Here is a 25,628-nt window from a genome sequence, read left to right on the forward strand (position 1 = left end):
ACATCTCATTGGTGGTCAACCAGCTGATTATCTGTGCGTCAGACTCATGTTTTGAGGTCATGCAGTCATTAAGTAGTCAGGAATGGAGCTTGTAAATTAACATTGATCTTTTAGTTCATCGCAGACTGTAAATACCGTTTTTGTATGGTTCCTAAACTTTGACGATTGTCTGATGAATAGTGTAGAGAGGACGAGAAAAGATGGGGTAAGGAGGGGCAGATGGCATAGCTGGCTTTTTCAGTGCATCCGTGCAACTGAGAAAGCGATTATGTGCAAGCTCCCGAAATTTGATGAAGCCTGTATCAAGTAGCTGCAAGAGGAAATTGATTGCCTGAAATTGTTAGACATATTTATTTACACTCATATTTAAATTTGACATATTTTCTCAAAGCCTTTGTATAAATATAAAATAAATGTTACATTTATTTTAATTTATATTACAATGTAATGTGTATACTTTTATCATTTATAATATTTACAATAAAAAAAATTATAAATCACAAATAAATCTATAAAAAGCCTTGCAAAATAATATTAATATTATTATTTATGTTAGTGTATGTGCATCATTATGTAAAATAAAAACATGTAGAGATACTTTTCATTTTCATAAATTGTATTTATTTTAGTTTAATTTTCTTAAAATAAGATTTATGTAATGATTTTTAATTTTTATAATAACATTTTGTTAACAATATATTTTAAAGCTTTTGATTGCATATCTGACAGAAATATAGTAGAAATTAAACTTCAATCATTACCACAAATCAATGTGACATCATGTACCACAACAATAAAGAACCTGTCTATTTGATAGATTTATTAGTTTTTAAACTCATAAATATATTATTTTACAAGGCAGAAGGCAGTGTTGTTATAGTAGTTCAGTGTTTGTGAAAAAAAAAAAAAAGTTTTTGTGTATGTGTGTGTGAATGGATCCATCCCTGGCTTAGGGCTAAATGTAGCTGCTTTATATGCACTTCAACAACTACAAGTGTGGGCGTGACCAGCAGCAGTGTTTTGTGTGTGTGTGTGTGTGTGTGTGTGTGCGTGCGCGCGCACAGCACCAGCCGGCCTAAAGGAATGTGTGCTTGATGCTTTCCAGTTGACTTTAAGAAGACTGAGAGATCATGAGATCAGAGCAAAAGTATCCGCCATTTCACTGCAAGACCACTATGCTTGTGAAGAGAACTTCTTTTAACATGCACTTATGCGTGTAAGTCCTCTTGTAGGTAGGGGTGTGTGCGTGCGTGTGTTTGTGTGGACATCAGGTCTCATTTTGCATTGTTTGTGTGGCATTGTTTGGGCAGACGATCCGCTCTGTATATCTGCTGATCTATGTTGCTGTGGAAGCGGATCTGGTAACTCCTCATTGGACCACAGAACAGCTCACGGACGAAAGGCCGAAGTATCCCAGCATGCAGCTTTCCACCATCTGTCACGGGCCCTTTGTTTGGGTGTGGGTTGAGCTGCTGGTCTCTGGTTACTCATAACACGCAAAGACACACACACACACACACACACACACACACACACACACACACACATGCACATATTACAGCTTTAAATCACGTTCCCATCCTTTGAATTTCAACTCTCTGATACTGTGTAGCACAAGAGTGATGTTTGTTACGGTGGAAAGGCGCATTGACGTGATCAATGGCATCTGTCTCCTTGCGTTAGGATAAACCGGACGGTTTGGCTCATGATCGGAGTTGTAGAGTTTTCTATTTTGCTTGAACTGACACGGATGCACGGAGCCACGGAGAAACTTGCAGTGCTCAGAAATCAATTTTATCAGTCCGACCGTCCCGTCCTGCTTTTCTTAAAGACCTCTAGATTATTCATCTGTGTGGCTGGACACACACACACACACACACATAAAATCTAATACCCTCTCACTCACAACTGAGACGGCTGAAGAAAGAAAGGTGAATCCCACACCTCTTTGTACAAGCCACCGCCCACATATCATTTCTCCTCACCATCCGCCCTCCCCTCCTTGATTTAGAGGCTGGTGTTTTTAACACAACGCTGCACATGCTCTCTTTCTCTCTCTCTGTGCATCCTGGGACGCTGACGGTGGTGTGACTGCCAGTGTCACCAAGCAACCGTGTCTTGCGACAGGCGAAGCCATCTCACGCTTCAGGAAAGCTGCTCCAGCCAATGGCGACGCGGCTCTGCGACCAATCAATGAGTCATAAGGGCCGGGAGATGGATGCGTTTGGACACTCGTTAACCACAATCTTACGCCCTTGTGAAAATAGCATGTATTCCGGTTGCTGGCTGTAGGAATGAGCGTTTATGCGGTTGCAGCTGGGAATAAGCAGCGATATGAGGTCAAAGGTCGCTGTTCCCCTGCCGCAGGTCACCGGGAAGGTGACGGGCCTGTGCTGAGCATGCTCTGGTTGAGGAAAATGGAGTCTTTGTGTCTGTGTGGTTGCTGGCGCGCTCTGATTAGCACTGATCCATGCTGACGACTCTGTTGGCAGATTAGCGTGGCTAGCATTGGCCATCTGTTACCACGGGCCATAACAAGTGAGAAGTGTGGGTCATGTGTGCGTTTGGAGACAGATACGAGGCATTACGAGTAACACACACACACACACACACACACGCATAGAAACTTAAATTACACTCACACTGTCTCCCAAACACAGCAACCTCAGCAGTATATTTCACTGCCTCAGGAGTGTATGATTGATTTTCGGGTTAAATTAAATAACACACAGCTTTATGTAGTGTCTCTCTCTGGAAGCACGTTCATGGGAATGGAGTTTCTCCCGGCTGGCTTGAGAACCGGAGGTGTCGTCCATATTGCACGGACTAAACGGATCCCGCAAAGCACCCGGATCGCGATTAGCATATGATTCACTCATTCGCAGGATCCGGGACCTGCTGTTTTTTTTCGACAATCTCATTGGCCGCGTGCACCAAGTCAAATTAATTACGCAGCTCACGGAGATTATGATGCCTGCCTTCCAGTGCCACAGTGGAAGATGGCTAATTAGCTATAAAATCAGACTAATTCTGATGCTAAAGCTGTTTTAATTTCTGATAATTAAGTCAGGATTGGATCCTTAAATACCCTGGCATACCATTATTGCTGTAATCATGGTTGTTGTTATGAATTATTTTGAGACCCTCATCTGTTAACGTTGATGTTTAAGGTAATCACCCTAAGTGATAAGCTGTAGAGAGGTAGATGATATAACCTATATACAGTACCACTCAAACGTTTGAGGTCTGTTAAGTTTTTTTTTTAAGAATTTGATGCACTTGTTCAGCAAGGATACATTTGAGTTTGTCAAAAATGAAGGCGTTTATAATGTTACAAAAGACTTGTACTTTTTTATTTTTCATAATAATAAATGTATTTATTTTAATAAATAAATACTTTAAATAAAATATATATGGATGGAAAAAAAAGTTGCAATGTTTTTTTGCAATATTACTACTTTCTCCTGAAATTTCTACTTGAAATTCTGTGAAATTCTACAGTACATTAAATTAAAATTAACATTTTAATTTGCTTTATGTATTTTAAATTGTAATGTTATTTCACTTTATTGCTGTATTTTTTCACCTTATTACTATACTTTATTTACTGTATTTTTGATTCAATAAATGCAGCTTTGATGAGCATAAGTGACTTTGCAAGATATTACAACTCCAAAATTTTAAACAGCAGGGTGAATAATCTATAAATGGAACATCATTTAATTCGGACATATTACACTCTATTGCATGATATGATTTATTTTGAACATGTAATTCAAAATGTATTGATGTTTTATGACTTATATGTGAGACATGGTTGTACATGTTAGAACATTTTCTGTATGTGTTTCTGTAAATAAAGTGACTTGCAGCATTGCTTTTTTCTATTTTATTACCGTGTCTGTGATCAAATGTGTTATCCGATTGAACGTTCGTTTTTTGATTTACTTTTCACCAAGATGTATTCAAGCACTGTGTAGAACAATCCTTGTTTTTCATTGAGCAGTCTTAGGTGGTTATTTAGGGCTGAATTTCAAGCTAACGTTCACGTAGAGCAACCTGCCATGAACTTGAATTGGCAGGGTCATGACCTGGTGATCTTTGACCTTTCTGAGGCATGGTATGAGCGAGGGGAAAATGGTTAGAAAGCAGAGATAGAGGAATGATTCGAAAGACAAGGAAGTGAAGGACAGGTGGAGCGAAAGAAAGGAGGGGGGTAACAACCGCAGTGGCAGATTGTGGCCTCTGCTGCTGTTTACGCCAATATTCAGACACTTTCATTATGTGTGTGTGTGTGTGTGTGTTAGTTTCGGCATTGCTCTCAGGCGAGGGCTGTTAGTTGATATTCCATGGACGCTTCCATCTCTGAGATCTAATCGGTGTGTGTCTGTGTGTGTGTGTGTGTGTAGCAGAGACATACAAGAAGGAGAGCCGCTCGGGGGACAGGCCACGAGTGTTTATATGTAATGACAGAATAACAAAGCCATGTGTGCTATACCGTGGCGCTCTCTGTCGCTTCCCAAATCCAAATCTCTTCATGACATTAGCATCCGTGCGGCTGTGCGACCAAGCTCAAGATTTCCGAACGCATAAACAGTTCACTTGTCTTCAGCAGTCAGGTTTTTTCAGCTTGAATCACACACTAACGGCTGCTAATCGTATTTTCATGCGTTTAAAGTACGTGCGGATATGGTATGATTTGAGGAGGGAAAGAGAAATTCAAGAAGGCTTGTGGGGTTTTGTGCGCGTATATGTTGGCGGCGTGCGACTGTCTTTAATATGCATCTCTCCAAACTGTGAAATCTCCACAGAAACAGTTAAAGGCATAATTTGCCTGTTAAGCACATCAAGTGTGAGAACGCTTGTTTTACGCTGCGTAAAAATGGCTGTGAATAGTCTTGTAAATCAGTGCGCTGCTCACTTTGTGTGTGTGTGTGTGTGTGTGTGTGTGTGTGTGTAAATGTGTGTGAGCCCATGTCAGTCTCTCTTCAATCCTATTGAAGGGGGTCTCGACAGTGAATGAATGGTTAACGTGACAAGCTGAACAAACCCAAACGGGACATTAATGTGTGGTCCTGTAGAAATATGCGTGTGGGGTTGGTTTGTCTCACGAGCAGACGTGTGTATGTATGTGCGTGTGCGTGTGTGTGTGTGTGTGTGTGTGTGTGTGTGTGTGTGTGTGTGTGAAGGAGACCGACTGGTGTTAAATAGAAATATTGTTCATGGCAAGTGAAATGTGAAAGGAAGAGTGGCAGGCCGTGTGTGTGTGCAAGAGCTTGCTCTAATTATCGATTGGATTGTGCTTGACAGATATGGAGTCTGGAGAACGGCTGGCCTCGCCTTCCACCACCCCGGCCTCCGTCCACAGCGCCACCTCTGCGTCAACATCTTCCTCCTCTTCCTCTTCCTCATCCACAGCAGCCTCCAATGCCAAGAGCAGCCTGAACCACGGAGCCACGGCCTCGCTCGGCACATGCGGTCAGAACTTGTGCGCACACACACACATGCACACACACACACACACACACACACACGCGCGCTCTTTCATGCTCTGACGCAAGGGTTGCTTATTGTTACAGTGTGAAAAGTGCTCAGTCAAAACTCACGCACAATCACACGCCAGCACATTTCCACACACACACACACACACACCGCCGAGTGTCGCACAGGCACGCTTTGAGCCTGTCTCCAAGTTTAGACTGCGTGGTTGGCGGCAGATTGGAGACTGATGTCATCAGGGACCTCTCTTCCTGTCTGATGAAGCATCTTTTTTTTCCTGAGTGACATGTGATAAAGCGCAAATCTTCTCTGCTGATTGAGTCTTGTCTGATAAGGCACAAGTGTTCATTTTCTCAGTTTCTGTTCTGTTAAAGGGATAGTTCTGCCAAAAAAAGGAAAGTTCTGTCATCATTTACTGTTCCTCATATCATTCCAAACTTCATTTTTAATTTTTTTTTTTAGGGGAACACAAACGGAAAATTTTGCAGAGAGGGGATGGGGATGTTGAGAGCCAAAAAATAAAATAAGTTTTTTATATATAAGTATATACTAGCTTAGATATATAGCATAATAAAGCATAATAAAGGTAGTATATACAGGTACATTTGAGCTTACATTTATCATTGATGATATTTTATTTCTGTTATATATGAATAAAATCTTAAAATCTGTCGTGTCTTTTGAAGTTTTGATGAGCGAAAGTTAAAATTGTGTGAAACTGACGAACAAAAATGGTGAGGAAATATCAAAAATATTGTTTGAAGATGAACCGAAGCCTTATGGGTTTTGATTCACATGAAGCTGAATGACAGAATTTCCTTTTTTAGTGATCTATCCCTTTAAGCCATTTAAAGCCATACAACAGCTTCATGTGAGCAAGATGTGAGTAGATTTGACTTGAGCGAAATATTTGCTATAATTAAGTAATCATATTTAAATTTGATGCAATCATGAAAGAGGTTTGTGAGGTGGGGAGGATTTTCAGCAGTTAATGTCTTAAAAATATCTAAGTGTGAAATTTTTTTTTTTCTTTTTCACAATTCACAATTCAGTCTATGTTGTTTAGCTCTCTCTCACCCACTGGATTGTGAAAGGCTTCTCACTAAATAAATTAAAAAAAAAAAAACAGTGACAAATCACTGATGTAAAATTAAATGTTTGAACCTATTTTTTGGGGTGTGGGGGGGCTTGAAACCCTTGTGTTTCACAGAAGAAAGAAAACGCAGGTTAGAAATGATATTAGAGCAGGTAAATAAATGAATTTTAATTTTTTATATACTTGTATATTAGCTAATCACTTTCCAACTGTCCATAGGCTTTCTACCTGATAAAGCATCTCTTCCCTCTCCCCGTTCGTTCTGTGGCTCGGTCGGGGCTGAAGAAAGCCACCGACTTGCTCCTGTCGTAATTACCAACTTATTGTTCAGCATGTGAAAACACCGTCCAGGATTTAGCACTCACAGTTTTGGCTGCAAATTGAAAAGCTGCTGCATTAATGAATCTCAACCAATTAACTAGGCCTTTGTTAATACTGCTGTCATCTCACTCTCCACCCCCCTTCACATAAACACACGCGCACACGTGAACGCACAGGCACAATAACACAGCTTTCCCTCCATCCTTCCTGACACTCTTAAATATCCTCCTCTCCTCTATAAACTGTGAAGTTTGTAAGGCTCTGCTGACTCTTTCCTGTTTGTAATTCGCTCTGTCTGCTCTGGTTTCGTTTTTGGCTCCGTGTCGTTTTCTGACGAGACTCTCATTAACAGCTGATATTCCACACGGCTTTCCACTCTTCTACTTCCTCACCAGCCAGACAAGAGGAGTCACGGTGAAGGGAGACCCTTTGTGTTTTTACTGTTATTCCCTTCAGAGTTTTGGATTTTTGAATATGTAATTCCAGCTCCGGCTCGTCTCTCTTGAAATTCAAGTACCCAGCAAAATTTGGGTTCAAGTATTCACCAACTCTTTGTTGTTTTGTGTTCACAGAAATAAACTGTAAAGCTCCAATTTTAGTCAGATCCATGACTTAGTGGTTACTGCACATAATTCTGGCAAGTTGAGCCATGGTATTCATGTAGATAATGCAGATTAAATTCTATACTAAACGTATACTACATCCATTCAAATGTTCACTGTATCTCTCTGTTGTAGTTATCTACTAATGATGCAAGACTAGTCGACTAATCCAACAGATGACTCTATACATATATATATATATATATATATATATATATATATATATATACATATATATATATTATATTAACATTTGGATATTTTATATATACATTGTTATATTAACATTTGGATATTTTTAGCGTACTAACAATGCTTTAAACCATGCTATAATTCCTTTTAGATGTTAATCTTTAAATTTAAAGCATCACTGCTACAGCCAAACATGGACTCAAAATTTTTTGTTGCTATTTTTGATCACCTCATTGGGTTTTTTTTATAGACAGTGTATCTAGACAGAAACAAGTCAGCATTTTTTTCCCATTCTGCTTCACTGATGAACCTGAAACCAGCCTTATTATTCTGAAGACCAGTTACCCAGCCAGTTTGTTCGGTAACCCACTAAATAGTTTATTTTGAAAACATGTCATTTTGAATTCCAAGAGTGCTGAGTTTTATAAAATAGGCCTGGGACAGTTTGCATCACTCCACTTGTCTGTGATTGCTACATAGAATTCCAGCACTTGATCCTGCTATGTCCTCTTTTGGGACTATTTTTGTTGGCTGTGCAAGAATAAAATAGCTGGCCATATTGTGTATGGTACTTTTTGTTTACAGAACAGTTTTACAGCTGTAAAATGATATTTCATGAGCAAGAGTGCTGTATTACTCTATATCACTATGACTGTGATTACCTGTACAATAAGCATTTTTGCTCATGTGAAACTGGAAGAAATCCCAAAAACAAAGAATGATCCATTTAAAAAAACCAAAAAGTGATTTACTTGGGTTAAACAGACAAGAGGACCTCGGTAATTCAGTCCTAGTTGAGCTGATTAACGTTCAGAATGAGACTATCCCTCGACAGGTTCTCACAGCGCTATCATTACCGCTTTAAACGCAATTAACACTTTGTCCCACTAAATCACCGGCCCACAAGCGTGCCAGAGCGATAGATGATGTTCAGGTCGAGAACGAGGTGCATCTGGGCTTAAACAGAGAATATTTTAACCTCTCGCTGAACAAACGGCGGCCACATGTTCGCACTTTTTCTCGCCGTCCCCCTCAGACACACAGACAATTAAGTCGGCTGTCAGATCTGTCTGTAGAAATGTGATTGATGCAAACGGAGGGCACATTAATCGGCTTCCGCCGCATCCCACATAAGAGAACGAACGAGGAGACAGGTGGGGGAGGACAGTGCCGCTTTTCAAGATGGCTCGGTTTGTCAGAAGATGGAGAACATGGGAAGGTGTGTTGGTGGGGGGGTGGGGGACAAGCGAAGAAAGAGAGAGACGGTGAGAGAGAACGAAGGAGAAAGATAAAATAAGAAGGATATCAGGTAATCCGGTAATTCTGCTCTGCTCCTCTCAGAGGCTGATTTAATTATTGCCGGCTGAAAGCGCATTAATATGAAACTGGCGTTTCTGCCACTGTGTGTGTTTGTGTGTGTGTGTGTGTATGTGTGCCAGCAGGAGCGGATGATGGTCTTTGGGGGAATATTTCCTCTCATTTATCTTCACATCCGCCTCTCTCTTTCTCAAGCTCCCTCTTTTCGTCCTTTTTTCCTTGTTTCGTCACCGCTGTCTAGCAGGACGAACCTACGAAACGTACAGGCTCTACTAGATTTGTGGTGTGAGAAATAAAAAAGGACAGGCCTTAAGCTCGGGAACTGAAAGCTGTCTGTCGTATTCTTTCTTCTCTTTTCCATAGAGCCTAATTAAAAGAAGACGCATCATGCAAAACAGGATTTTTCTGCTCTTTTGAAATAGAGTTAACTGGCCGGTGTGACCAGTGTGGTCTGATTCAGTAACAACCGACCCTTTGAGCCAGTTCTTTTAATGAATTTAACAAAAAATTAATAGACAGATAAGTTGCTGTAATAAATGCCAATGTAGTAAAACTAAGTCTAAAACCCAGTGTTTTTTTTTCTCTAAAGCACACTGTTTCACAGCCAAGAGCACCAGCTACTTACATGCAAAAAGACCTTCATCATTTTGTAGGTTTAAATTGATTCTGGGTGAATATTGCTCATTGTTCAATGGGTAAGTGAGCTTCTCTGGATGATTCAGATGGAATCACAAATCGACTTAACCTATGTACAAAACCAGCATCACTAGTTCTAATTCTAAATGACTTTCAGAAGATAGCAGACATGTGACGTGCTTAAATATTATCAGTGAAAAATAACACACTCTTTCAAAATCAATAAAGTAACGTCACTACGTTTTATGGTGGCATCTCTGCTGCGCGACTCTGGCTTTTTAAGGAATAATAACCCAAACTGTCACTGTCTGCTCACTCTTGTGTTTTTCTGCGGAAGATAAATGGAGAAGTTTTGCTTAAACTGGTGACCAGCGTCGTGTCAAGATGAAATGATGACAAAGAATCAAAAATGCTGTTGATATGACTGTGGGTTCGCTATATTCCAAGTCAGCATTCACAAAGTTTTGGAGGCGAGGAGTGGTCTATTTGTCTGTTGTCAGTAGTGTCGTATGAAGCACAGCTCACACAGAAGTTGCTTTCAAAAAAATGTGTCATGTACAGCTCCAAATCGCTTGTGTTTCTAATTAAATGACTGGATTTTGTCATTAAATAATTGCAGAACAACAGCAAATATGAATGAAGTAACAGACTGAAATGTATATCAAATAGAGAATAAAGTGCTTTTTAAAGGTACAGTAACAAAAACAGCAAAGGTTCAGAGGCTGGAAAATGCCCATGTAAGACTAAGTTATGACTGTTTTCTTGGACTTTTTTTAAATGGACAAACATTGTAAGTGGACTCCAGGGAAAAATTGTGCAAAAAAAAATCTGCATGCAGCAGACAGTTCCTACAGTCTTCAAACATAAACAACAGCAAAGGGAAGTCAAGGCCCTCTCCTTCTCTCTGTCCCTCCTGGAGTTATAGCTATCTGCAAAAATCCTGTATTTCCCATCATCACTTTTCTCTGTGTGTGTGTGTGCGCGCGAGAGAGAGAGCTGGCGCGGTGCTGTGCTGGCGGAACGGTGCGCTCAAGCCTTTCTTCTCTGTGCTCCCTAATGGAAATTGAATTTGCATGAAATATGCGGCTTAGAAATTACATGTGACTCCTGAAGGAGACAATGGGCAGCATCAGCGCTGCCAGAGGAGATCGATCCCAGAAAGGATGCAATCTGGATGATGATGATGATGACGACGATGATTAATATGAAGAGCTCTGTGTTTACATGTATACGGAGAGCCTATACAATGTCAAACAAGAGATTGAAGTGATTTATCGAACTCGGAGAGGGTGCTGCGATATCTTACAGAATATTGTGGAGATGCAGGAGCTCTTTGGGCGTCTTCTCTCCCACTTCTTCCTTGTTCTATCACGCGGAGACTTTCATTTGGTCTGATCATAGTTATTAATCAAATACTGTCAGAAAGCCTGTGATTACATTAACATTAACAGCCATCAAACTGTCTCTCATTGAGTCTCTCACACACATTTACTTAGCGGCCTAAATGAAGGCAAAGACTGTTGCGTTTAGTTTTTAATAAATAATTATTTATTTTTCATTTATTATTTAATTATAAATACAATAGACTAGCCCTACCCCTAACAGAAAACCTTCAGCATTTTATTGTGTATATATATATATATATATATATATATATATATATATATATATATATATATGTATATATATATGTGTATATAAAGAATGACTCCTTTCATAAGACGTCTCCAAATTAACCCAATTGAAGGTTTCGTAATGTTTAGCTAATTTCTGGGGACATGTAGGAAACCCCTCCATGTCTTCTCTCATGTTACAGGCAAACAATGCAAAACCGAAACTGTACATGCTTAAATCCTTTATTGGACGTGCAAACATTAACGTCTCAGGCCTTTGTGGTTGAAAATGCAGCTTCATTGCTCACAGTCATTTCCAGAGATGTGGCTTCAGGGGCTGAAACTGCGCGCTATAGGCGTGCAAACACCGAAAGCCATGCAACATCCTGAACACCTCTTTGATACACACACACATGCCCACACACCTTGACAAAATGCTTTAAACACTCACAACGCACAGAAGCTCTCTGAACTCTGAATCACTCAACACTCACTCTTGTTCTCATACAAATAACTTTCCTTTCTATTCCTAGAGTGTCACTAGAGAGAGTTATATTCTTACTACATTCAATGCGAAAAAAAACCTTTTTCATTTTTATTGTTACTTATATAAATGTTTTTGTTGTTGTTGTTGTTTGTCTTAAACATTTACATTTTGAAACGGTTCTGTTTTTATAATTACTAAATGCTAATTTTGTGATTTTTCTTTTTTGTGTGTGTGTGTTTGATGGGACAGGTCCTCTGTTTGGGATGACGGGCAGTGACCAGCCCTTTAGTGTCAGCTCAGTAACCTCTGTGCCCAGCGCGTATCCGCTCATGGCCCACCCAGCCTTTGGTCTGCTATCACCGGCAACGGCCCGCCCAGAGTTTGGGGGTCTAGGAGGACTGGGGGTCTCTGCCCTCGCAGCTCACCCGCAGCTAGGAGCCTTCACAGGTGTGTGTGTGTGTGAAGGAAAGCCAGATGACACAGAGTCCTATTTGGCCAAATGACACAAAAGTATAAAATTCATAATACAATATAACCACAATTCTGTAATGGCAGAAACAATAAACCATAGTGTAACCATAATACATAATTGTATTATTATTGATACTAATAATAACAGTGTTTGTTGCTGTTTTATACTTACCCAACTGACATAAAGGTATAGTATTGATAAACTAATATTAAGCAAAAATATAATTATAATATTAATAATAATGTAATCGTTAAAAAAAAGAAAAGAATAATGCTTACGGTATGTATGGGTTTTTATTCATGACCGAAGGCTTGATAACAATGTAACTTAATGACAAAAAAAATCCATACACAAATAATAAAAGCATAGTTCACCCAAAATGTAAATTTCTTACTAAATTTGGGTGTTACGCAACACATTTCAGCTTCTGTGTTAAGACTGAGCTTCTGTTTCCATTTACTGATCAGTGTAAACATGTAAATAAAAGACTAAATTAAATTAATTCAATTAAATAAAACTTTTTCATCATATAAAACCTTTTCATCATATAAACTTTTTAAATACGTCAAAGTGGTAGCTGCATACGCTGTAAATGGAGGGACAGAAATCGCTCAGATTTCATTAAGATTTTTCCATTTGTCTATCCTTTTAAACATAAAACTACCTCTTTAAATAATAGTGTATTATTATATAAGCGTATAACCATAATTCTATAATAATAAGGATATCATCAAATATTTATTTCAGTCCTGTCTCGTTTAGATTTTCTACAGTGAAATTATGAGGTCATTTGCTTTTTCCTTTCTTAGAATGGTGGAGAGCAGCAGAAGCACATGGACGGAGTCCTCCAGCCTTCTTCCCGCCTTTTCTAGGTCTGCCGCCTATGTTTGCCCCGCCGCTGCACAACCACGAGGCCAATCCTTACACATCCAAAACACCCAGCAAGAGCAGTCAGGCCTCTAAAGGTATTACTCTGTAAAACCTTAGTCTATATCCGCCTCCTGGAAATGTATGCTATCCCTTGGAGGCAGACTTAAAGTTAAATAAAAGTAATGCAGCAGTAATGTAGCCTTCGGGCTGGTGTACTCGCAGTAATCATTGCCTTGAGCAGTCGCCTCCAGTGCTGAATTCATAAGGAGGTCTTCTGCAGAAATCCATGACGAGGGCTATTTGACATAGTGTATATGTTGATGGAAATCTTTATTTGTTTCTGTAACTTGTAGCAAGAATTTGCCTAGTTTAGAAGAATCCGCTTGGTTGACGTGAACTCTTTTGCGCGCAGGTGTGAACGGAGCTGTGAACGGTCGTTCGCTGTCTCCATCTGCGGCTAAAGGAACGGTTTCGGCTTCTGCCTCCCCCTCCCCCGCTCTCCGGCCCCCTGAACACAGCCGGACACTCAACGCCAAAGCCCGCGACCGCAAGGCCAGTCACCATAGCAACAGCACAGGGGAGCTTCAGGAGAAACCCTCACAGAAACCTAAAGAGAAGGTACAACACCGTGACGTGCAGTCTGCAGTCTAAACACACAAACAATCATTAAACATGGGCAAATATTTAACCGTGTGTTGAATTCAGTAAAATTGACTCATGATCGACGTCTGTGCCGACCCATGCAGAAAGCCCGAAAGAAGCAGGTAGAGGGGTCTGGCGTAGGCGAGAGTGAATCTGGATCATCGCTGGATACTGACAGCGACGGAGTAAGCAGCAGCGATATCGATGATCTTGGAGAGGAAGAAGATGATGATGATGAAGACGAAGATGAGCAGAGTAAAGACAGCGAGGAGTCAGACTCAGAAAAGGAGCGGCAGAAGAAAAAGAAAATGAAAGTAAGATGCTGATCATTTTAACTTATTACTGTTTCTGGGCAGGAAACCAAAAGATTCAAGCCTTACCATTATACCACTGAACCACTGAAATGCAATGATTTTTTTATAATAACTAGGTTTGTATATTTATCAATGCGTCAACTTCAATCAATCTCAAACTTTTTAACTAAATAAAAATTGCTTGTTCCACAGATGCGTGCCAAATTTTAACCATGTTAATAGTTTAACCACAATTAAAAATAATTTGACTAAATATATTTAATTGTTTTCACAATGGACAGGTTTATGCTTATTCTAAGCAAACTGAATAAATGCATTTAAAAATGTATTTAAATAAATTTTAGTGCAGAGTGCCGAAGTTTTACCTTTTCTTGCTCATTTAATTTAAGTATGAGTCACAAATACGGATTACATTATATTTATTTAGTTTTTTAATTTCAGTGGAACTAAATGTGTGAATCTTAAAATAAGGCTTAAATATTTTTTGAGAGTGTCTTAAATTTCGAGTAGCAAAAACAAACTGTTTAATGACGGGGGTCAGTGGCTGTTGACTGTTTTAGGTGTTTAAAACAAAACCTTAATCACAAAATGGGCTTCTCTTTATCTTGTTTGCTCAGATTGCGACTCCAAACTCTGGGCTCAGTAGGAAGGAAAAGACCAGGCTGTTGGCAGCCAAAGACTTCCACGGAGGCCTGCCGGGCACTGCACCTTTAGAGCCCTCTCCTCCAGTGCACCTGCATCGCTCTCCACCTCCGCCAGGCCTGTCTCAGCCCCCTCTGCTCTCTCTATCAGGCAGCAGAGCCAGGGAAAGACCCCTCCACACCAGCGTCATCCAGTCCACAGGCCTGGCTGCAGGCGCTAAACCGTTAGCGCTCATCGCACAGTCACGGCGAGATGTTTCTCCTAAACATTCTCCACAGCATCGCACCTCCTCTCCAAAAACCACATCCACTACCAAGACCCTCACTTCCTCACCTCAGCCCCTCCCACTCTCATTATGCTCCTCCCCCAAACCGCTCTCGGTCCCCTCCCCTCCAAAACCCCTCCCCCTGTCTTCTTCCCCCAAACCGCCACCTCTCACCCCTTCCCTCAAAGCGCAATCTCAAGCGTCCTCCCAGAAGTCCCAGTCTCCGGCGCTGGACGCTCTGACCAGCAGGAAGATGCTGGAAAGTTCTCTGGCACAAGTCACTGCTGACTACAGACTGAAACAGGTGAGTAGACAGTCTGCCACGGTCTGGCAGGAGAAATGCAAGACTGTTCATCCTTCAAGTCCATACATTAATCTGGCTTTTCCCTCAAGGCCGGTGTCCACATTTTCATTTTCCAGAAAAGCAAACCAGCTAAAGCAAATTCTCCACAGTTTGTGTCCGTATCTTTTAAGCCAATTTAGGATTATCGCTTTTAGGGTGCTGTTGGTATTCAGGACGTGTCTCTCCTTATTGACCAGCCTATTTGAAAAGGTCAGAGTAACGGAGAGGGAGAATGTGAGGGGGAGAGAGAATTATTTGTGTGTGTGTGTGTGTGTGAGTGTGTTGAAGACAGAAATGCACAGAGAAGGACAGAAAGGACAGCTCCATTCTCTTATCAGTAGGACTTGCTTCCCTACTGTGTGGCTTTAGTTGGTAAATGAAAGCGACAATGTGCATCGCTTTATTAGAATTACTGAAGCAAAACCAACAGGCAATTAACTCCATGACTTCTTAAGGGTCCAGATTTCAGCAAATGAGTGTAATAAATGTGCCTTTTCCTCACCTCTTCTTTTGTTGCCTTGAAATTACTGTTGAAGAGGTTAATATAGTTTTTTTTCTTCTACTTGTAATTAACCAGAGTGGTTTTATTATTATGTTATGGCGAGGAACAGTTTCATAATATTTAGATTTTATTAGTGGTGCTTACTAAGGCAACTAACGATGGTACACTTGCTCATACATGAGGATCTGCCATGTGCGCTTACTGAAAACATGTGGCTTGCTGAGATGCTTTACTTTTTTCTTTTTTCCTTTTGTCTGGCAGACAATAAAACCGTACGAAAGGAAAGTGAAAGTTCAATAAAATCCATAAATTGATTTTAATCATTTATCTTACTCTATATGATTCTTAAATCCATGTATTTATTTGTTTTGCTTAAAATTTTAGACAAATCTTTCAGACTTCAATCTTTCTACCGCTAGCTTGCCTTCATCCAATCAACAACCGATGGATAGAACCCACCTACTTTTTTCTTTTGAAAATCTGTTTCACTTTGAGTCCACAATGTGGAATAAATCTTGATCTGTTGTTGCTTTTGTTACGTACTTAAGGGGTTTATTACAATGCTTCAGAACTTCAGACACCTGGAGGTGGGCTTCTTGGCAACACCATCTAGAATTCCCTAGCAACCTCATAAAACAGCAGTTTTCTGGAAAACAAAGCGAGAAAATGAAGTTTCCAATACATTTATGTTGGTGTGTCTGGATGGTACTAATGGTACTATGAAGATTACATGTGTTTGTGCTGAGTGGTCGAAGGCAGGCAGTGTTTGAGCATTCCTTCTTTCTTAATGAATGTTGTGGAGCTGATAGTGTCATGGCCGCTCTGTTGTTCTCCGTTTCGGTGAGTCAGAGCAGCATTATGCTCACTCACACTCTTCCTCCACCAGCACTTAAGCCACATGACAACCAGCGCAATTACCACATCTCCACCTCTCCCTCTCTGCTGTTTTTCCCCTCTCTCTTTGTTTATCAGTCAATTTGTTGTTTCTTGCTCCTCTCGTCTTCGCTCTCAGTGTACATATTTCACTTTCTCTGAAGATGTGCTTTGTTCAAGGAAAAAAAAAGTCCTGTTTCACTTTGTTTCTAAAATGGTATTCCTCCATAGCGGTGCTTTCTGTAATATTGCTTTTGAGAAATAGATTTAGTTGTATTAAAAGAAGTAAAAAAAAGTGCGTTTTATTAACACATCAGATGTATGTATACTCTCAATGTGGAATGTTTAAAAGTGATTGAACAATATCGTTCCTCTGCGTTGTAATCATTATAGAGGTGTGTAGTTCACTACTGTCGTAAAATTTAAATGATATGTGCTAAAACTTTATATTTATAGCTATCATTAAATATATCATCCTTGCTGTAAACTGCACCTTATATAAAAATAGAGGCATTTCAGCATCATTACTCCAGTCTTCAGTGTCACATGAGTCTTCGGAAATCATTCTAATATGCAGGTTTGGTGCATGAAACATTTCTTAAAATGATCAATATTGAAATTTGTGCAAAGTTTTCTTAATATTTTTGTGGAGACTGTTATGCTCTACTATTCAGAAGTTTGAGTTAAGAAAGCTTTAAAAAGAAGGGGAAAAAAAGAAATAAATACTTCTTTTGATCAGCAAGAATGCAATAACTTGATAAAAGTGATAACAAAGATATTTATAATATTACAAAAGATTTTTATTCAAAATTAATGCTCTTCTTTTTGAATTTCTTATTCGACAAAGAAACTAAAATATTATCCAGCAAAAACATTTTCAGCTTTAATAACCATTATTAATAACTGAGAAGCAATAATAACTGAGCACCAAAATCTATATTTGAAGGGTTTTTGTGATACCGAAGATGAAGTAATGGCTGCTAAATATTCCGCTCTTCCATCACAGGCTTGGTTTAAAATATTTAAAACAAAAAATAATTTAAATGAATTATTAAATGAATACATTTTTATCAAATACCTCGAAAAAAAGAATGAATATATGTGCAGATTCACCTGTTGACCAGTAAAAATATTGCACTTGACCCTTTCTCTGTTAATGTAACTAAAGTTTGTGCTTTTCGTTAAATGAGAATTGGAAGCGATATAGACTTGTTTTAGTTTCTTTCCATCATCGTTCTCTTTGTTTTTCCTCCTGCAGTCTTTCCTGTCCCAGGACCAGACGTTTCCTCTCCAGTTAAAGAAACAGCAGAGCCAATATAAGATAAACAAGAAGGCAGAGGCACTCACGCCCTCTTCCTCATCTTCATCCTCCTCTTCCTCCTCGCTCCCTCTTAAGCTCAGCTCTGAAGCGTCAGGTAGGACCAAGCCCCCTGCAGCGCAAGGTGTGTCCTCCTCCAGTCTGCCTTTCTCTCACGGCCTGCTGGGTCTGGGCCAGCCTAACGGAGTCATCCAGAGCACCCAGGATGTGCCGTTGGCCCTCACCACCAAACCTCGCTCAGATGTGCCCGTCAACCTCAGTACGGGAGGCCGCAAGAGCCCCGCCTCCGCGTCTCCCACTCCTAACCGCACCCGTGAGCCCCGGAAGAGCAAGACTCCCAAAGCGTTAGAAGCCTGGAGGGGTTTATCCCAGAACCACCTGGTGCAGTCTCTGGTGGACCTGTTTCAACACAGCGGAGCTGAACAAAAGCTGCCCAGCAGCAAAGACTCAGATGACTCCGCTGAGGATGAAGACGATGAGGACGATGACGTTGAGGATGAAGAGGATGATGATGAAGAGGATTCAGATGACAGTCTCTCAGGTGAGATGCCCAAGGAGAGAGGTTTTTTTTAAATGCGTTAAAGAAATAGATTGCTCAGGAATTAAAATGTGGTACTTATTTACTCGCTCCAAATACATAGACATCAATGGAACACACAAGAGAACTGTTTTAAGAGTATCCTGTCTGCTCTTTTCCATATGACTAAAGTGAATGAAACTGAAAAGACACTATAAATTATAAAAAGTTGTTTATGATACACACACACACACATATATAATTGTGGATGGCAAGAATTTCAGTGAATAATCCTTACTATTTAAAGTCAGAACATTTTATTTATGATCCAATTTAACTTGCCTTTCATTATTCCATACTGCATATCTTTGCATTTTCACTAGCAAATGCATCAAGTTATGGAATGATTGTTTTAAAGAATCTCCCGCTTCTTTTTCATATGATTAAATAGAATGAACATTTTGAAAATGACTTTTTTTGGAAAAAAACTCACCACGAAGGTCTGTGGAAATTATTCACGATATATAGTGGTGAATAATAAAAAATTTAGTTAACAATCCTCAGTCATTATGAAGCCAGATACATTTTTATTTTATTATATTTAATAATAAAAAGCAATAAATTTTTTCTTAATTTCTTTTTAAATATCATTTATTTTTTACTGGACGAATGAAAATGAAATATTTTGCCATTGTGCTATTTCAGTTGCTCTTTAAAGGAACATTCCGCAAAGAAATTAAATTAGCCACCATTTACTCAACTTCCAAACCTGTATGACTTTCTTTTTTCTGCGAGACACGATACTCTGAAGAATGTTTGTTACCAAACATTTTGGTTCCCATTGACTGCGACTGTATTTTTGTCTTTACAATATCAAGTCAATACGAACCACCGAAGGTGAGTAAACGATGACAGAGTTTTCATTGTTGCGTGAACTATTCCTTTTAATTTGGTTCACTGATGCAACCAATAACACAAGACATGTTATAATGATCAATTCTATAAACACACCGCCTCATGTCCTCTCCTGTCGCCTTCTATTTCTCAGAGTCAGACAGTAATTCAGACAGCGAGATGAACGGCTCAGAGGGCGGTAAAAAGAAGCGCAAGGATGGAGTCACGGAGATGGACACCGATGGAGAGAAGACTCCTCAGAAACTCAGCAAGGGGTTTTCCCATCTGAACTCCTCCACCAATCACAGCCTGTCTGACTGTCTGCCGCTAAACCTCCAAGTCATTAAGCCCTCCGGTGTGGCCACGCCCACCATTGTGAGCAGCTCCGGTGCCTTGACCTATCACAGCTCTCCCTCCTCATCGTACTCTGTTGGCACCTCTCCAGGTAACCACAGGCAACGTCATTACTAAACTAAAACCGGATATGCTCGGCGCCTTCCTTTGGAGCTCTGTCAGTGTCGAAGTGTGCATGGGGTTGAGCATGTGCCGTGTGTACGTCTATGCCCTTTTGTTTGTTTATTTGTCTGTGTGCAAGCTGTCACACTCAGATGACGGAGCGTCTATTTTTAGAAAGATAAATGGTGGCGTCTGGCATCACTCGGCTCCCTTTGTGCCCGTCTATTTGGGTGTGCGTCCTTGGACTGAGCTCTGTTTGGCATGTTTTCCAGGAAAAAAAAAAAACCCTAAACGGAATTAATATTAAACTTTTGCCATTAATTGTGTCTTTGGTTTATACGGGGGTCAGGTTTAGGGTTAGGTAAACGTAGCTGGTAACAAGAGCTCTTTGTGTGGTGTCTGGGTTAACTCCGGTACCCGTGTTTGCCTTAACCTGTTAGCTGAGGCACATCAACCACCTCTGTTTGGCTGACTTAATCTGTTTTTTCCTTCTGAAGCTAACAGAGACATTTGTTAAACAAAACACTCACAAATCCAGCAAACATGGCACACAAGTGCATCTGCTCTTGGACGGCGTTCAGCATCCCTCACCGCGATGGAATGAAGCGCTTTTTCTAATGAAGCCGAAGTGTGTCCGTTGAAAAGCGCGAGGAATCTGTAATAAGCTGAGAGGAATTACTGTGATGATTTGTTTTTGGAGCATTATTTGAGCTGCTGAGAGATTCGTTTAACTCCCGATTTGTTTGCAGACTTCACTTCTCGAAAGGAGAGAGATGAGAGTGATGATTTTGTTCATTTATTCCCGTGGTTTTTGTTAGTGTCGCTATTGCTATTACTCATATTTTCAACAACACCCTGAGCTTTAAATTTGAGCATGTAGATTATCTTGCATCGCTTCGTGCTGCAGACATGAATGATACCTCAAATGACATGGCTTGTTAAGGAGAGTTATTAGTTTGCTGTTATTTGATCAGATGTTTACCAAAAACAGTTTTGAATGCACTACTGTTCAAAAGTTTAGGATTGGTAAGATTGTTTGTTAAATGGTTTTATCTCTTATGCTGAATTTATTTCTAATTAATTTTTTTATCAAAATACAGAAAAATAATATAATACAAATTAAAATAACTGTTTAATAACTGCTCATCTTTTTAATGTAATATATTCCTAATGCAGAAAAGTAATAATTTTTTTTAAGAAAGACAAAAGTTTAATTATTGTTCAATATATTTTTTTTTTACGTGCAATTTAATCTAAAATCTAATTAGTTTTTATTCTGTAAAAACAATGTTTTAATATGCAAATCTTACAATTATTATCCATTTTTAATCATGTAAATTAGAATGATGCCTACATTTACTTGATTGTGGTGTTTAATTTTTAATTTATTTGAAAATACTTTACATAAACAATTTACATAATCGATCTTCCATTGTCATGTGAAGCTTTTAACTTTTCAACATATATTACTATAATTTTATTATATGAAATAATTAGCTTTTTGGTATCAGACAGAATTTTTATATCACTGCACCCCAAGTTACCACAATTCAGGATGCTTTAGCTATCGCATTGAAATGACCTGGAATTTTAAAGACAAGTTTTATGCATGCAGGCACCATCAAAAGCAGAAGAAATAAAAATCGAGGTTTTGTTTGATGTTGTTTGCTCATTATGTGAGTTGTAATTTGTAAGAGATGATGAACCGGTTTGCTTAAAGTGTGTGCGTGCGCTATAATGTGTTTTGTCTGGCTGTTGTCTTGTCTCAGGCTCTGCGAAGAGAAAGCGAGTGATGAATGAAGATGATTTACGGATTCCGCTGGAAATGGGGTACGTTTAAATATGACACACGCTGGTGGCAGCATGACTCAACACCTGTTAACCGCAGCCCTGCATTCTGTGCTTCTGAAGCAGCAGAGCACCGAGTCTCATGCAAACATCGCATTAAAACTGCAGATGTTTAAATACTCTGCACAAATCTGAATTCTTTTCTCTATTATTACAGACCCATTCAAAGAAAGCAAAGCAGTGGTAGTATTTCACAGCGATGGTATAATGCCATCGTACTTAGATTCTTTGAATGATTGTAGGCACATTTCAATGCAGCAGCAAATTATATGAAATACATTTTAGAAAAAAGGTTTTTAGTCATTTCAAATCGATGTAGGTGCCAGCTTGGTCATTTAACATTTACACATTATTAAAACTATCATGCCTTTCTATGACGTTTAAACGATTTTTTATTAAAATTATTTTTGTTATTATTTTTTTCCTTCTATTTTTTTTTCTTCAGTTTGTTCTTGTTCTTCTTCCGACTTACATGCCTTTAAATAATCAATCGATGAAATTATACTGCATTAAAATATTGTATTGTATTGTAAATGCTTCGGTTTATCAAGCAGTTTGTGCAGGTGTGTTGTATTACGCTCTGCTTCTTCAATGTGTATGTCGTTGTTCTAGCTGGCAAAGAGAGACCAGGATGAAAACAGTGGGTGGTCGGCTGCAGGGAGACGTTGCATATTACGCCCCGTGTGGCAAGCGGCTGCGACAGTACCCGGATGTCGTAAAGGTAACCTTTACCCGTCTTCCACTCTGCCTGACGCTTAGACCCCACAAAATGCTCAGGAAGCCTCACTCCCCACCCCTTTACTCTCCCAGTGCACCATAAGCAGTTATTGGTGTAAGATCCAGCAGTTTATTTAGGTGATCTGGTCACTTTTAGCTAGCTGTGCACTGTTATGGCAAGTGTGCTAGGCTGCTTTCAGTTTGGTACCATTATAGTGCTAATGGCTCTCTGGATGTCCTGTCTGACAAAATCACTATTATTCTCTCTTCTGTAGTATCTGTCCAGATACGGAATAACTGACATCACACGTGATAATTTTAGCTTCAGTGCAAAAATAAGGGTTGGTGACTTCTATGAAGCCAGAGAAGGACCCCAGGTGAATGCCTTTCATCTCCTCTTTTTCTTTTTCTTTTTGTTCTTTATGTTCTTTTTTTTTTTTTCTCTCTGTCTCTCTCGCTCGTATTCTTTCGCTCTCCCTGTATCTCTCTTTCATCTTGAACAGGGCAGGGAATTTGATTGAACCCCGATAGCCTGAATTTCCCCTTTTAAACTGTAGGGAGTCTGTGCAATAATCAGCGCTCGTTGTTTCCACAGGGTGTTACTTCATGTTTTGTCTGTCATGTGTGTTGAAAGAGATTCTTTAGATTAAAGATACAGTGGAGCAAACGTTGGGACAGTTTATTGATTCAAATGTAAAATCGTCTCTCTTGTTTTTTTTTTTTTTTTTTTTTTTTAAATTTACTTCATTTCATGCTTTTTAATTTGTTTGCCTAAATTGGATCTACATTTGAGAATAACATTTCAGAATATTACCGAATGATTATAGAGTCACATGATCATTAGTGGCGTGACAATCTTCTAAGGAACCAGATTAAAATTAGTTTCTGCCATCATCTTCATAAGTCTGACCCTCGTCTGTCCCCTGCTTCCCTCAGGGTCTGCAGTGGACTCTTCTGAAAGAGGAAGAGGTCATCCCCCGTATCTTGGCCATGGAAGGCCGGCGAGGTCGTCCGCCCAACTCCGAGCGGCAGTCGAGGGGCAGCAGTGAGGTTTCGGGCAGCCGGCGGCGAAAAGGTCGCCCCCCTAATCTAGGAGAGAGCGAATTTCCAAGTCCCTCCGAGGCCAAACTGCTGCGCAAGCTGGAGGCTCAAGGTAAAGTGCTTCTTTTTGACTTTTTCACCTCATTCATAGTCACTAGCGCTTATATTGATGAAAGAGATTTGTCTGATTTCATTGCAGAAATCGCCCGACAGGCGGCTCAAATGAAGCTCATGAGGAAACTAGAAAAGCAGGCACTCGCACGGGCTGCCAAGGAGGCCCGCAAACAGCAAGGTACTCCAGGCTTATGAATATCACTCTATTACTCACAATGGCGCTCAGACGTTTCTCTTAAACCTCGTTCTGTCTCTCGTTCAGCTATTATGGCTGCAGAAGAGAGGAGGAAGCAAAAGGAGCATTTGAAGATTCTCAAACAGCAGGTGAGTTTGCGAAGGAAACCGGTTTTTGGTCAGTCTGAGGGTCACTTGGTATGAGATTATAAGCGTTACTACAGAACGGAGACCGGCGGTGCTTCTACGGCTGCAGCACGCGGCTGCCAGTCGACTTTTTTAAATGCACAGCAGCACTTTCAATTAACAGACTTCCTCCTCCTCTCCTACCAGGAAAAGATAAAGCGCATTCAGCAAATCCGTATGGAGAAGGAACTCCGCGCACAGCAGATTCTCGAGGTACGGAGTGACTGCGGAAAGAAAATAATAAATTAAAAGAGTTGAAATAGGCTTAACATTCTTAAAATACACGCCACCCCCTTCGGTTCCTGTTTAACATGGAGCCCGGACCACAGCAGAATCACTCACCAGCATTTTGGGGCTCTGAGTTCTGCATAATTTTCATCGGGACTAATGCTAAATTGGTTTTGGTGGACAGTTTTTGAATATTAAATTTGCTGCCTCCTGTGTTTCAAACCAGAGGTAAATTAGACATAAAAGATTTTTTTCCATCAGACAATGGCAGTTCTTGCATAAGTAGCAGGAGGAAGACACTGTTTACTTTACTCACCCAATTATAGAGGCTTCAAAAGTGTTTTAGCCGGGCAAAATCAAATTGGAGCTGACACGCTTGGCAAGCCATTCTGAACAGGATTTCTTGCTGTTTGTAATTACGTATTTAAATTTTCAGCTAATTCGCCTTTGCTTTCTTTTTATATTGCCGTTGTCAGAGCCCGAGGAATATTGAATAGTTTTGAAGATCTCTGGGCTGATTCTGACACGGACTTGAAGAGAAAACATTCTCAATCACTGACTCAGTGATCTGTAGCTAGAGAAAGCGCAACAATGGCAAGACGTGAGACAGAAGGGCTTTCCTGTACGTGTGTGTGTGTGTGTGTGTGTGTGTGTGTGTGTGTGTTTGAATGTTTCGATGCCAGCTCTCGCTTTTCCTCTCGCAGACACATCAATCAAAGTGTTAGTATAAGTTATAAATAAAACAGATGTTGGTTTAGCATGTTTAATTTAGGTTTATACCCAGCACGGCAGCACTGGTCTGACCCAGACCTGTTTTGCATTGGCAGGCAAAGCGGAAAAAGAGAGAGGAGGCTGCCAATGCCAAAATGTTGGAGGCGGAAAAGCGAATAAAGGTCAGTTTGTCAGTGAGAAGAGATGCTACACACCTACTCTTGCGCACTATGAATCATCGCCGTGAAACCCCACCCCCACCCGAGAAAACTTCCCTTGCTCTCACCTACCCCGGCAAACCATTAACATTCCTCGGCCACAACAAAGGAGCAGAGCCTCTGTTTGACTGATGTCTGCCGGCCTGTGGGGGAAAATTAGCTTGACATCTGGATTTTTGCTGTTGTTGTTTAAAATGAAAAATGCACAGTGCATCTTTTCATGTCTTGTACACACGGGGCCCTCACTAGAATACGCAACCTGCTCTAAATAGCCTTCTTTATTTAAATGAAGGGGTTTTTTTTGTCGAGTATTGTGGCTTTTAGTCACGTCCGTTAGCTTTGCAGCCATCTTGTGTCAAGCGTAGGCTTTTGAAAGGCACAGATTTTCTTAGGGCAGTATGATGAAAGTGTTGTACGGTATAAATAATTAGATGTCACTATAACAGCATACCATGATATAGTTATTTCATGTAGAAATTGTGATAATTTATTTATTTTTAAGGAAAAAAATACTTTTAAA

The 25,628-nt window shown here is 40.0% G+C and overlaps 1 protein-coding gene across 27 annotated transcripts in view; it reads left to right on the top strand.

The window, feature by feature from the left end:
* baz2ba (bromodomain adjacent to zinc finger domain, 2Ba) overlaps nucleotides 1-25,628 on the top strand; it is a 75,421-nt gene that overhangs the window by 34,105 nt on the left and 15,688 nt on the right. For 11 of the 27 annotated variants that reach the window (XM_043241506.1, XM_043241519.1, XM_043241511.1 and 8 more), the window contains 16 exons: nucleotides 5,311-5,478; nucleotides 12,013-12,210; nucleotides 13,045-13,200; nucleotides 13,518-13,723; nucleotides 13,852-14,061; nucleotides 14,679-15,272; nucleotides 17,945-18,545; nucleotides 19,570-19,860; nucleotides 21,641-21,701; nucleotides 22,332-22,440; nucleotides 22,712-22,813; nucleotides 23,373-23,589; nucleotides 23,677-23,769; nucleotides 23,854-23,915; nucleotides 24,099-24,164; nucleotides 25,007-25,072. In XM_043241506.1, the coding sequence (XP_043097441.1) occupies nucleotides 5,313-5,478; nucleotides 12,013-12,210; nucleotides 13,045-13,200; nucleotides 13,518-13,723; nucleotides 13,852-14,061; nucleotides 14,679-15,272; nucleotides 17,945-18,545; nucleotides 19,570-19,860; nucleotides 21,641-21,701; nucleotides 22,332-22,440; nucleotides 22,712-22,813; nucleotides 23,373-23,589; nucleotides 23,677-23,769; nucleotides 23,854-23,915; nucleotides 24,099-24,164; nucleotides 25,007-25,072 (3,198 nt within the window). In that variant the 5' untranslated portion in view covers nucleotides 5,311-5,312. The remainder of the gene's footprint in view (nucleotides 1-5,310; nucleotides 5,479-12,012; nucleotides 12,211-13,044; nucleotides 13,201-13,517; nucleotides 13,724-13,851; nucleotides 14,062-14,678; nucleotides 15,273-17,944; nucleotides 18,546-19,569; nucleotides 19,861-21,640; nucleotides 21,702-22,331; nucleotides 22,441-22,711; nucleotides 22,814-23,372; nucleotides 23,590-23,676; nucleotides 23,770-23,853; nucleotides 23,916-24,098; nucleotides 24,165-25,006; nucleotides 25,073-25,628) is intronic. The other 16 variants (XM_043241512.1, XM_043241521.1, XM_043241514.1 and 13 more) reach the window with 3 other exon arrangements.

This window comes from Puntigrus tetrazona, chromosome 6 (genome assembly GCF_018831695.1).
Source record: "Puntigrus tetrazona isolate hp1 chromosome 6, ASM1883169v1, whole genome shotgun sequence".
NCBI lineage: Eukaryota > Metazoa > Chordata > Actinopteri > Cypriniformes > Cyprinidae > Puntigrus > Puntigrus tetrazona.